At 42.6% G+C, this 13634-nt stretch overlaps 1 protein-coding gene across 1 annotated transcript in view; it reads right to left on the bottom strand.

Annotated features, from left to right (window-relative positions):
* Positions 1–737: 737 nt before the first annotated feature.
* The window catches only part of map2k6 (mitogen-activated protein kinase kinase 6), a 45190-nt gene continuing 32293 nt past the window's right edge, over positions 738–13634 (bottom strand). The window contains exons 5-12 of the mRNA XM_024284973.2: positions 13272–13391; positions 12684–12800; positions 12520–12571; positions 11962–12089; positions 9330–9407; positions 8377–8516; positions 7269–7314; positions 738–6587 (exon numbers count right to left, since the gene is read on the bottom strand). Coding sequence (XP_024140741.1) covers positions 6510–6587; positions 7269–7314; positions 8377–8516; positions 9330–9407; positions 11962–12089; positions 12520–12571; positions 12684–12800; positions 13272–13391 — 759 coding nt within the window. The 3' untranslated portion in view covers positions 738–6509. The remainder of the gene's footprint in view (positions 6588–7268; positions 7315–8376; positions 8517–9329; positions 9408–11961; positions 12090–12519; positions 12572–12683; positions 12801–13271; positions 13392–13634) is intronic.

The following is a 13634-nucleotide window of genomic DNA, read 5'->3' as shown; positions in this document are numbered from 1 at the left end:
CATAAAAATATATTTTGTCAAAAATTATACAAGTTAAAAATGAGCTCAAGATAACATCGGGTCATTCATAACAATAAAATAAAATGATCTGGAGGGCCGGATAGAATTACCTGGAGGGCCGGATCCGGCCCCCGGGCCTTGACTTTAACACGTGCTCTAGGTAAGAAAGCAGAACTAGTCGAAAAAATAGAGATTTTCGACAGAAAAAAATACAGAGTAAATTAAGTAAAAAAGTTATTCGACATACATTAAAGGGTTAAAAGCTTATTGCCATTTGTGCATGTTAAAGGTTCAGAAACAAGTGATTAAAAAAAAAATAAAAACAAGGGATAAAGGAAGAGGAAAGTAAGAATAAACCTGAGACAGTGACTAGATGAAAGACTCAACACTAAACTAATAGTTTGGCTGTTGCACTGTGACAAAGATCAGTCACAAGTGAAAAACTTTTCACAAGTCAAGACAGCAGACATTCAAGACAAACACCAAAATAGCAAGAAGCTCAGACTCAGAGTTTTCCCTGAGACAAGTCTGAACATGTGAGGAAACCCCGTCTGAAAAAGAATCCTGCCCGTTCACAAACCGTGTTCATAGAACTGCACAGATTCTGACTGGTTCTAATTCACAGTCTGCTTTAGAACTGTTCTCCCAGCAGCCAATGAGTGCTCTGCAACACAACACAAACGCACAAACCTGGGAGGCAAAAAGACCAGGCGGAACAAAGTAGACGCAAAGCTGTGTGTGTAAAAATACCTCTTTTTTTTATTGAATTTCCATCATTACAATTGCACACATTCAGGTTGAGCAATCTAAATATTTCTAGAAATTCAAATGAGCTCTAAGTGAACAGTCTTCAGTCTTCAGCAGAGGCTTAAGAGACGTGTAAATATACTGAGAACTTTACTTCCCATGGAGTGTAGCCATGGTAACCCTCCCCAAAACCCACCCGACAGCAACAGAAAAAGATCCTCTTTCATGTAAAGCCACACATCTGGATCATTCCCCTCCCCTCAGGGTGAAAGAACACAACACCGCAACACCAGAAGTCACAAAGAGCTGCGTTTACCAACAGAAAAGCTCCACGGTCACAGGTCGCAGCGTGGGGCACGCTCACAAAGGACAGAGGTGTAAATACTCTGAGGACATCTGTCTGCAAAGAGCCGGAAGCCCCCCCCAGCATGGAGGGATCTTGTATCTCTTCTTTGAGGAAGGTGAGGAGAGTTTCCTCCTCCTCTCCAGACTCGGGTCACACTGCAGCCTTTAGCAAGTGAGAAATGAATCCTCAGCTTTCCCATGACAGCTGCATCATTAGCTGCTCTCCAGTTCAAACAGTCATGTTAATGGGATTTTTCACTTGGACGTCCTGTCAACAGCCTTTACTCAGGGTGGGGGGGCAGGATGTAACCAGACGCGCATGCAAGCTGACAGGAACAACAAAGAAGACACAGAAACAACGACGGTGTCCTCCATTCAGGTCCTGAGGAGGACACATGTGCTGAGTCACATGCAGACATGAACATGTGGTGAAGGACTCTAGGCGTTCAGCTCTCATGACGCATGACGCAGCTGTGAGTGGAGAGGGGTCTGAGGAGTCTAGAGGCTCTGAGACCACACCACCTTCATGTTTTCTCTGTGATTCTGATGCATTAATAAAGCAAAATGTGGGAGGGGCAAAGCAGAAACACGCAGGTTTCCAAACGACAAACATGTCACAATTTATTTTCCATCCTAATGAAAAGACACTAAATGAGCCTGCAACAGAAAATCAACAAGAGAATGTTTGTTTTTATGAAAAAATAGGCCTGATTCAAAATATTTATCAACTCATATAGAAGTCATAAAATTGTAACTTTTGTCCTGACCAGCGTCTGATGATGAGGTGTCCTGCAAAAGTTAGGTGCAGAGTCTGATTTAAATTTGCAGATTGGCTAAAACACGACTTTTTCTTCAGCCACCGGCCTTTTACAATTTTACAAACATTGCAAATAAGGCTGCGCTGCTACCAGAGCGGACATTAACCAAACATGCCGGCAGCAGAGCCTCCACCAGTGTATGAATGTGTGAATGTGTCTGTGACTGTGAAGCGCTTTGGGCCTTCGAAGGAAGGTAGAAGGGGCTCTGTCAGTAAACGCCATTTACCATTGACCACGTCTGTTTCTGCATATGATTGAGCTCCGACAGCGTCCCGGGAAGTTGATCTGAGGCCCCGCTTATCAAAGATGCAAAACGGTTTGATGTAGGTTTGTGTTTATGAACATTTGACAAGAATCTAGATGACTCCAAAGCAGCAGAAATGAGGAACCAGCAGCTGTTTTCAGTGTTGAAGTCAATCCTGTCAGGTGTTCAGGCCAGATTCCCACGTAAACTCATGCATTTGTCGTCAGGTTGTCTCTCTCGTGCGGAACAGTTTTCTGCACTTTACAAAGTTATCCAGCTGCAGACACCGAGTGATCTTGTATTCATTGCACATTTGACAGCTGCTGCATTTTTGTGTTGAGGCACCATGACAAACATCTGGACAAGTCTGCTGCCACCAAAAGAAACCGGTAAGATGTAGAGTCTGAGGTTTTAGACAGCTCTAGTGTGAAAACCTGAAACCATCCAAATCAAAACAAAGTTTTTTTGAAGCCGTCTATTATGAATTTGAATCATTAGATTACTTTAATCGGCACAAAACTGTTAATTTTGAATTTAAAGAATTTTCTTTATTCCAAAAAGTCTTAATTAAGTTGCAATTTGATCATCTAGACACCCCTATATAGGTAACAAATGAGACAAAATATTCAAACATATAGTTTGAAGGATGAATTAAGTTTAAAAGATGAAGATCTATTTTGTTGCAAGAGTTGAGAAATGAGCTGTTGGAAGGGGTAAACAACAGTTACCTATATTCACTTTTGGATCAGCTTCCTGTTCACACAGCTGCATTGTTTTTGACCACCAGAGGCACTGCTGAGCAGCCTTGTTGCTGTTTTCCAAACGCGCAGTTTGAGCGACAACAAAGTGTACAAGAACGTTCTGCTTTGACCATCCGATGCAGAAGTAACGAGCCTTTCAAATTCCTCTTTAAAGTCACTCCGAGCGCAGCTTTCCACCACTGAGACATACAAACACAATCCCGTTGGGCAACTGTGATATGGCTCCCAGGTACAGTGCAAAAACGTCAGAGCAGAATGCAGTGTCAGTGTTTCCAGGAAAGGAACTGAAGCAGCCAAACGGGCTTTAGGCATCACAACCAGAAGTGTTTCCATACACAAGCTCACAAATCTACATCCAACTAATACTACACACAGGTGTCGCTGCTGCAAGGGCTGACGATGGACCAAAGGCTTCCGGTCTGCTCTGTAGGGTCACATTTGCCTGATCAGTTAGTAGAAGAGTAAAGGAAACTGATAAACCAGACCTTCAGGATAAAGAAGCTGAACTCATGGCAGGACTGTGAGACTTTAACTGAACGGAGCTCCGGCTGCAGAGACTGAGACGCGACCTGATGGAGGAGCCCTTTGCTGACCGTCTGACTCACACTGAAGCAGTGGGATGTTCAGCAGATGTGATGAGCCATCAACGTCAGGACAAAGCTGGGGGGGGGGCACCGATGGAGCGTCCAGCTGATCAACGAGCAGGTCATGGGGGGAAGCAGCAAAACAACGGCAACATACAGAGTCTCCCAGCAGAGGTCGGCCAGTCTGCTTCTGTTAATGCACCTTCAGTCTATGTCCAGTCGGACAGCGCGGTCCGTAGGGTTTGTGGATTTCCTTCCTGGATGTTCCTGTTCTCCATGACCCTCACCGTCATCGCCACTAGATCTGATGAGTCGCGACTTCCTTCCTTTTTCTTTTCACACAACTTAAAAAAGGGGAAAAAAAGAATAGTCCTACCCACACCTGTCCATGTGACAACATGGGTTTCCATGGCAACAGGTCAGAGACTTGAGCTGTGACCATCTTAAGGCCTGGACATTTCAAAGCGCAGTCATGTCATAGTGTGTCTTCCAGCTATACGTTTTCTCACATTTCTTTGAAAGCTTTTCAAGGAAATTAAATCAAATAACATTAAATAACCTTTCAAAAAATAAATAAAATCCCTCCATTCATTTTTTAAACCTGATTTCTTCCCAGACGGGGTCATGGGGTCGCTGAAGCTAACCACACCACTGAAGGCGGGGCTCACCTGGACAGGTCGCCAGCCCAACACAGGGCGGAAACAAATCGAACCAAAAATAAACCAACATGAAATACAGAAAATAAAATAGCAAATAACATCAGTTCAAATAAAATAAAAGTGCAGAGGAAAGTGGCAACAAACATGATTAAATCCTCAGTGTTGCTGTTCACATTTAATATATATATATATATTCAGAGGTAAAAAGAGAAAAAAAACTTAAGAATATCCCATAATCTTACTCAAATTTGGTTGTGTAGCTTGCATATTTTTTAATTTAGAAGCAATAATTAAAAAAAATTAAATGGGTGTTTTTGCAGGTAAGGAGCCGTTAAGTTCTTTTCAAGAAAAGATGCTCTCTAGTGATGAGGGTCATTTCTTACTTCATTTTAGTTAGTTTTTTTTTTTTTTTAAGCAATTTGCATTAACAGCAAAGATATCTGCACACTTCCCCCTGAAAGAAGCAGTAGAAGAAAACAATGACAGAAATGAACAAGGTGAACGCTCTGAAGACCTGGCCCTGAAGCAGCAGAACGACACAAAGCAACAGGATTTAGGATGGCGTGCAGCACACGAGGAGAGGAGGCAGCCGAGCCCAGCATCTTCTCAGTGCAACAGATTCACATTCATACTGTTGTCTCTATATCCAGGCACATAGAAGGCTACAAATACAGGTGAAAAGCATTTTACGTGCTTGAGCATAGCAAAGAAAGGACAAACAAAACAGTCAAACCCATACAATGCCCACACAAACAAAATAAAGTCTCTAATGGATCGGTCAAGTGTCCAGAAGGAGACGGCACTCATAATAAATAAGAGGAACTGCAGTACATTTGTCTGGGAGGAGAAATCTGGAGCTAAGTAAGAAGAATAATTAACAAAATAATAATAATAACATTAAAAGTAACAACATCCAGTTCCTTTCTTGAAGTGGAGAGGCTCAGAATTGGCTCAGTACAGACGACAGGAGGATATGGACCATCTTGTCCCCACACAGACAAACAGAGGCACACAAACCGCTGAGACGCGGGGCGGCGGGCTGCAGCTCACTTCTGTAGTCCCACTAGAGTTCCAGAGACTGACCAGTGTGTGGGCGACACAGCCGCTCAAAAAGGTTTCTGCTGGCTTTCTAACAGCTCTGAGGTAACACCTGCATAAGGATGACTCCACAGAACATCAGTGAACAACAGGACTCTCATCTTTATGATTCGCCTAAATAGATTACCTGAAGTCCAATTCCAAACATTTCTGTGTTTTTACACAGTTCTGAACAAAAATCTCAAAATCTTTGAAACAAATAAGGAGAATTTCATTTCTTCAGCATTTGCTCTAGTATAACAAGACATCTAATAATGTTTATGGTAATGAATATGATAGCTTTGTCTAGCCATCATGCAGTGTTTAATTTATTGGCCATCAATAAAAACATCCTTTCTTTCAGTTCATTTTCCATTTGTTCTTATTGTAATCTATTTAAGGAAGTACCAAATTTGACAAAATAAAATAGGATTTGATGTGAAAAAAAAAGACTTTTCATTGCAAAATTACTGACTATAACAAAGTCTTCAATAAATTAGATGTTTATTTGAACCATCTTTAAGCTAAAGATGTCCTAAAATTCTGAAATAATCCAAAACGGATTTATAGAAACACAAACATCTTAGAAAGACAGTTCCACACATCAGCTATGAATGTATCACTGCAACTGTGCCTGCATGCCGCCCCACCAGACACACACGCCCACGCACACACACATGCACACACTGACAGGCGGACAAGAGCCTATGACATGTTGAAAGCTCTCCAATGCAATCAAGGAAAAACGGTTGTGCAGTACCTCTTTGTGGCCACCAGGCGGCCCTGAAGCAGATGATCTGACTCGCACTCATCCTCACCGATCCAAGATATGTTCTGTTCATGCAGTCAGTTACTATTTTGATGCAACACTTGCTTCAAATAGGCAAAATGTAGATAATACACAGATAGCTCTATCATATTAAGGATCTCTTTATATACTCTTCACCTTTCCAGCAAAGTGAAAACAAATCTAGAGTTTGACCCAGACGGAGGGCCGTGTGCTCAGCTCCCACTGCTGATGCTCGGGTAGTAGGTGCAGAGATGGAAACTGGTCAGGAGGGAAGTTTGGCATTCGGACACCTTCAGTTGTTCCAGATTATGTGTACCTGTCCCCCCCGCCCCTCAGGTGGGATGGGCTTCTCGGTGTGCTGCACGCACTGGGATTTGCCTCTGGAGGGGTGGGGGTGTTGAGGGAGTCCTGCAGGTAGTGGGGCTGTGAAGGAGGCATTTTATTGGATCAAATATTTCTCTTCTCATGGGGTCCAGCGCACAGCTCAGTCCCCCAAGATGACTTTCACAAAGCTAGCCACGTCGGTTTCTTTGGCCTCGTGCAAAGTGAAGAAGGGATGTTGCTGCAGGGAGAGGGAAAGAGGACCAGATCAGAAATGGAAGCTGTAACGACTGACCTGATGGACACTGATACTGCTGACAAGAAAAAAACAAGGAAAATCCAGTCCCGACTCTGACTGAACCAGAACATTCTGAGCCCGTCACAGCCGCTCAGTTCTGCTGGGCCTCTTAGAGAACTGACACACTATCACTGACAGAGACCCTGATGTAACCTGAGAAACCATGTCAGCGGTGAATATAAACAGCATAAGCTTGTGTATTTATGCTGATTCATGTCTTCAAGTTTATCATTCTTTATGGTTTTTGTTCAGACATTCTCTGTCATGTTTGTGTATTGTTGTGCTTTTTCTGTGTATTTGTGATGCAACTGACAAAGATCCTCTTCTGTCTGTGTGTGTACTTTGTATTTGGAGTTGGCTCACTCTGAAGACAGACAATGACCAACAGAAGATGAAACATCACTTCTATGCTGACTCTACTTTGTGCGTCTCTGTTGTGTATTCAGTCATTGTGTGTTCTTCAGGTGCAGGCGTTTTTCTTTTTAGGTGTGGCATTCTGCACTAGTGAAAATCTAAAGCTCTCCCACTGTGATGAGAAGAAGTCATGAAAAGTAAAAGCATGTGTGCGTCCCCCAGTGGCAACTACACAGCATTACAAGATCCCCAAGAAAGAAAAAGACTCACCATCAGTTCTGTGTAAGTCGGTCGTTCTTTGGAGACCTTCCTTAAGCTGCAGAAGAAAACGAATGAACTTAATTCAGTCAGTATTTCATGCTGTCAGTGAACAGCGAGTCTGTGTGGAGCCTCCAGCAGTGAACCAGCCTCTACTTCTGCTGCTGAAACTAAAGCGTACAGCGCGGCAGAGGAGGTCCAGTCTCAGCATGCAAGCACCAGCGTCATCCAAGATAACATCTGATGATGGCACTTCACAGGAAACTTTGGCTGCGAGTGTAATAAGATGTGAACACAACAAAGTCTAAAGTTAGCCTGAATATGTGGCCAGCTTCCTGGTGCGTCATTCCTTATATACAGTATTTGCTGCATCAAACAAATGTTTGGTCCACACAAAGAGAAAGACAACAAATAAAAGCAGTTTATAAAGATTTGGGGAAATAGTGGAAAGTCTGCTTTGAACTGTTAAAAAAATAAGTCCTGACAATTATAAATTATGAATAAACTGTGAATAAGAAGCGAAGTTCTTCCTAGGAGTGACTGGAAAAAAATGACGACTGATCCAGGATCTGATTAGTTCAGGTCAGGGGTCAGCAGCCTGAAGCTCCGGAGTCGCTAACAAGCTTCAGGATGATCTGTGTCTGTTTTCATTAAATAACGAGTTGGGATCATTTGTTTTTAGGACGTTTCATCATTTATGTTCAGATGAGATAAACAATGCTAAAAAGTTTCAAGTCCATCCCTGACAGAAAAAGTCATGTTTGACTCGACTTTCTTTTTGCATTTTTAAGTCAAGTAAATTTGCTGCAACAGGAGGATGTTATTTGATGAAGGGTGGATTTTATCTTGAGAGGGAACTCGGATGTGCTGCTGCCAAAAGTAAAGACTTCAAAGATGCTATTTGAAGAAAGATATAACTCTGTTAGAATGCAATTACTGTAAAGATTTAAAAGCTGTTTCTTTTATAAATGGCTTAATGGCCACAAAAACATGGAGAGTTTTTCCAAATATGAAGTAGCCCTTTGCAGCTCTCTCTGGGTTTAAGTCGACAGGAAACTGCACCAAATGGCTCTTTAAATGATAAAGGTTGCATAGCATAGGTCAGCAGACAAAAACGCACCACTGCGAGGTGAAGTCCACAAACTCTGGGGAGAACTGGCCGGCAGGAAGCTGAGGCGAAGGCTCCTCCACCACCTGCTTCAGCTGCTGAAACGGGGTTCCCCACGATTCATACGGGAAGCGCAGAATGGCCAACTCGATCTGGGCACACAGGGAAGAACGTCATTCCCAAAGCAGCAAAACACAGATCTGCCAACAAGACCTCACTAAAACCATCAGCTTTACTGAAAAACCACAGGACTCATTCATTTCAGCTGCTTTTCACTAAAAGACAAAACAGAATATTTGCGAGTGGCACATGTCTCTTTCTAAATATTGGATTTCAGTGAGAATAGTTCACATCAGAAGAAACTTCTTGTCTTTTTTTTAATTCCCAACTTCAAAATATTTTCAGAAAATACTGGACTGTAATCATCTGTTAAATACTGATGTTTTGTTGATCTGACATCAGAGATTTTAGACAAAAAATTCAGGTGTGGAAGGTTTAAACTACACTGATAAAAGTGAATATTTAATGTATTTATGTAATTTCAAAAATTGTAGCAGCTACATTTCAAAAGCTGTCTACTTAATAGCCCTTCCTTATTGCTCAGAGTGAAAGTTCTTCATGTAAATGTTACTGTTTCATTTAAAGACAGCCTGCAGTTTATCAAATATGGTTAAGACACTTCATTTCTAGTCATTAGAATTATAACTTTTCCCTCACTTTGTACCACACAACCTCATGTGAGCCATCAGAACAATCCTAAATGTCCCGTGTGTACATTCTACAGCTGCTACAGCTCTCACACACTTGAAAATGAACTTTGACTTTCTGACATCAAGCTCTTTTAAAAATCGGCCGTTACATCTGTCCTTCAGAAACAGTCCTGTTTGCTGCTCTTTAGTGATCAGATTTGGGATGGGCTGCAGCAGAGTCCTCGTGTTTTGGTTCCCTGCTCTTAGGTAACGTACCATCGTGATTCCTAAACTCCAGATGTCCGATTTGACGTTGTAGCCTTTCTGGTTGGTCTCCGGGTTGATCCTCTCCGGCTGCAGGACATAACATGGCTCAGAGATTGACAGCAAGGAAAACATTCTGTGCCTTTCCTCCCTCAACATCCGTGTAATCCCGAGGTGCTAATCCTGACTCAAAATTCTCTCAGCTCAATTATTTTACATAAATCGTACTTGTTGACGAGATTTTTTTTACTCTTCCCAGGTTAAAAAAGTTTTATGTTTTAGAATATTGACAAAAACAACTTTCTTTGTTATTTTTTCTTACATCAATTCACTTTTAACAGTCATTCAGGTGAACTCTAAATGTCAGATTATAAATTATTCCGTTAATGATTCCACATGCTCACCACATCTTAAGGTACATTCACACCAAACACAATTTGTGTTCCTGAGTTTGACGCCGCGGCCGCATGTGGGAGGAGCTACCAGTGAATGTTTTTAGGATGATGCTATAAGGAACGTGTCTGTGGATTTCTCACTTAGAATGTATGAAGACACAGATGATGTTGAGAAATCATGTTTATTGATTTTGAAGAGTTCTACAAAAACATCAGTAATTATGTCTCCATGTTTGGGTTTATATTAGGGCTGTCAAATTTGTCGCGTTAAAAACGCGTTAATCTGACACGTGCTTGACGCCGACAATTTTTTTGACGCATTAATCGCGGATTTTCTCATACGTGCCTTTCCATACCGCGCGCGGGCGTCCCGCCCTCCAACTCACCGGCTGCTCTCACTAGATCACGGGCGGGTCTCCAACCACCGAGCTGCGAGCTAAAACCGGCCGGCGCTAGGACCTGGAGAGCTCCTGCACCCTAACCCGGCTCCGGTTCGCGTCCAGTACCACGTCTGGTGGTACCGGCTCGCGTCCTGAGAGCTGTGGACCCCCGACGTTCTGAACAGCAAGCGCACCGGGGGACGTTTTAAATGTTCTGGAGGTTTAAGCGTGATCCAGCCCCAGCATAGCGGTCTGTCTGCCGGCATATTCATGGCGTGAGCTCCGCTGGACACGTCGCTGCATCGAGCTGCAGCCAGAGAACGCGGCGGCAGTAACAGACTGTCAAACTATCCACAGTGTATCCCGCTTTTCTCAGTCTTTAATGTTTTAAAAAACAAAAGTTAATTGGAAATGATAAATCTCTATTTCATTTATTACTGTAGTTCAGCAGAGGAGGAAAAGATTTGGTCCTGACAAAAAATGAACATGAAAGTGTTATGGAAATGTTATTTTTGATGTTTTTTATTTTATTTTACTGAACGTTGATTGAAGTTTTGAATTTAAAATGCCCTTCACTTGCACTCGGGCTTTTGTTAGGCAAGGCAAGGCAAGTTTATTTGTATAGCACATTTCATGTACAGCGACAATTCTTTACATAAAACATTAAAAGAAACAATCAAAAGAAATAGTAAAAATGTGATCATTAAAATAAAATTAAAAGAAAAGTAGGCATCTTATGTTACAGTCTTCTATTGTTAAGAAAGTTTATCTCAATACAATGTTACAAAATAAAGTATTTCTGATGAAAACTATTAATTTTGTCATTCTTGTTTTCATATTTGATGTAGAACTGCTAAATACCCCGAACCACACATTTTTTTCCTTAAAAAGGGCCACATAACAATTTGCGATTAATCGCGAGTTAACTCAGGACAAAATGTGATTAATCGCAATTAAAAATTTTAATCGCCTGACAGCTCTAGTTTATATAAATATTATTAACGGATTTTCCCGGTACAGGGGGCTGTGTTTGTGTGACAGCCGCTTCCCCTGTGTTTCTGTGTCTCTGTGGATGAGCTTGAAGGCTCTCTGTCTCACATTAACCCAAATGGCAAAATAAAGTCAGGAGACGTTTTTCCTTTTCTTTAATGTCTCAATGAGGCCCGAGCCGGCAGCCTCCTCCCCCCACAGTGACTCTCTGTCTACCAGCATATCGAGGGAGTGAGCTCCACCGCGGGAGAGAAAGCCGGAGATCTGTCCAGAGTGTATCCTGCCTTCTCCTGTAAGTTTCCAGATGAGCTCTGAGGACCTGTGGCTCCAGCAGGTTAAGGAAAAAGATGAAAGTTCATGAAAAAAACGCTCGCTTTGGATTAATATTGTACTCACTGATCGAGTCACTGAAAACGTCGCGTGTCCAAAGCTGAGTTCCTGATTGGTAGATGCGACGCAGCAACCTGTATAACTTCAGATATTTAAATTTTGGCCACGCCGCCCAATTGGTGCCTGGTTCCACGACTTCAGATCGCCTCATGTCGTGTCTCTTCTATTGACTTTACATTGAAACTGTCCGCCTCTGACGCACGAATCGCGTTCAGTGTGAAAGCACCTTTAGAGAGTTCCAGACATGCCCACACTGATGCTTCTCACATTCCTGTGCTATGAGGAGCCGTTGGTGCTCTGGACTGGGGTGTAGCCTAGTGATGAGCACACATCTCTGCACCCCGTTTTTCAAGCAGCCACTTTGTTGGACTGAACACATCGTATTCATCTTTTTGTCCTTTTTCTCCTGCTCTGGATTTATTCTAACTCAGATGCTTGAAGGTTTTCATAGAAAAACATGCATGATCACATCATTGTGGTTTCTCTTACTGCCATGTAAGGTTTGCAGCCCGCGTCCATGGTTTTAGCCACAGAGTCAACCAGGTAGCCGCTGATGCCGAAGTCACACATCTTCACCTGGCCCTGAGTGTTGATCAGCACATTAGAGGGCTTCACGTCTGAGGAGCAGAAACAGGAAGTGCTTTAAGATGCTGGTTTTTGAACATAACTGACAATATAACCAGTGATAACCTCTGGAAGGAAATTGTGCTTTTTTGTTGCAAAGGACTCTGGGAAGAGGGGTTATTTAAAGCTAGAACGCTTCGGAAGCTTAAAAACTGACAGCTTAATTGGTGTGTTAGTACCTGCCTACAGATGCTGATAAGGGAATCTTTAACACCTGAGGAAGCAATGATGAAGATCCCAAAAACAAACAGGTCTGGGCCCTAGAAGCCTTTAATCAACTTTTGCAGGACGTTTGAAGTGTTTGTCCTGGAAGGCATTTGTACTCTGACAGAATCTTTCTTTAAGATCTGAAGAGTCAATAAAGGAAGGAAGAACCATCGGACGCTGGGACACCATCAGAGTTGGACGTCTTTCCGCTCTTACCTCTGTGTATGACTTGCAGATTGCTGTGCAGATGCTCCAGAGCTTTGACTATCTGGAATGACAGAGCTCACTAATGAGAAAATGAAGGAGTCCAGAGGCATTGAGCCTTTAGAAGAACACACTCAGAGGAATAAAGCAATCTGTGTCTCAGCGAGACAACGCACCGAGACGGCTATCTTTCCCAGGATGTCCTCCGGGATGGTCAGCCCCTTCTCAATCACCTGCTTGTAGAACTTGTCCAGAGAGGTGTCCATCAGCTCCATGCAGATCCACACGTCGCCCTGGCAACACATCAGATGAAGAAGATCAGGACCCCATATGACTGGTCGGAGTTTAAACACAGGAAGTCACAGATTTTTCAGTGTGAGAGTCGCAGCAGGGAAATCCTGAACATTTCCTCGCAGCTGCAGGAAACCTTTGCGCTACTTTTTTATCACCAGGATGGAAGAAGCAGCAGTGGATTGTAGTGATCTGCCTCACATGGATTCTACTCATGAAAAGAATCAAACTACAGATCTCATGTCTTCCTTTCATAAAACATACAGTAAGTAGAAAATGTTGAGATCCTCCTCCATCTTGTCTTCAGATATCTTCTCATCTTTTAAAAGGTTTTGATCATCCTGGTTTCTGAAGCTTTTTTGCGGATTACAGACTCACACAATGAAAAATATGTTAAGGACGTGTTTCTTCCTTCATTTTTTAAATGTGTTCTTTTCCCCTCTCCATGCAAACATCATTTCAGTAACAGCTACCTCTCTGAAGAGCGCCCCGTAGAAGGTGACCGTGTAAAAGCAGTCCACAGTCCTCATGGAGATGTCCAGATCCATCAGCAGCCTCTTCTGCTCCTGAGTGTTCACTGTGGCCCGGATCCTCTGACAGACGACAGAAAAGCCGCTCGTTCAAACGCTGTGACTGTTCAGGTTCTCTCTTAATGAGCCACTCCAGTGAAAATGCTCTTTTTTGGTCTTTTTAACGTGTTCTTGGAGCATTTTTCTCATGATGGAGGACTAAAAGAATTTCAGATTAAAACTGCATTTCTGCATATTTCTTTATTCAATCGTGATTGATCAGGAGCAGACAAAAAAAGGATGTTTTAAAAAGCTCTCTTCTGTGAC

This window comes from Oryzias melastigma, linkage group LG19 (assembly GCF_002922805.2).
Source record: "Oryzias melastigma strain HK-1 linkage group LG19, ASM292280v2, whole genome shotgun sequence".
Lineage (NCBI taxonomy): Eukaryota > Metazoa > Chordata > Actinopteri > Beloniformes > Adrianichthyidae > Oryzias > Oryzias melastigma.
The sequence above is the reverse complement of the archived record's forward strand: the minus strand, read 5'-3'. Positions and strand labels throughout refer to the sequence as shown.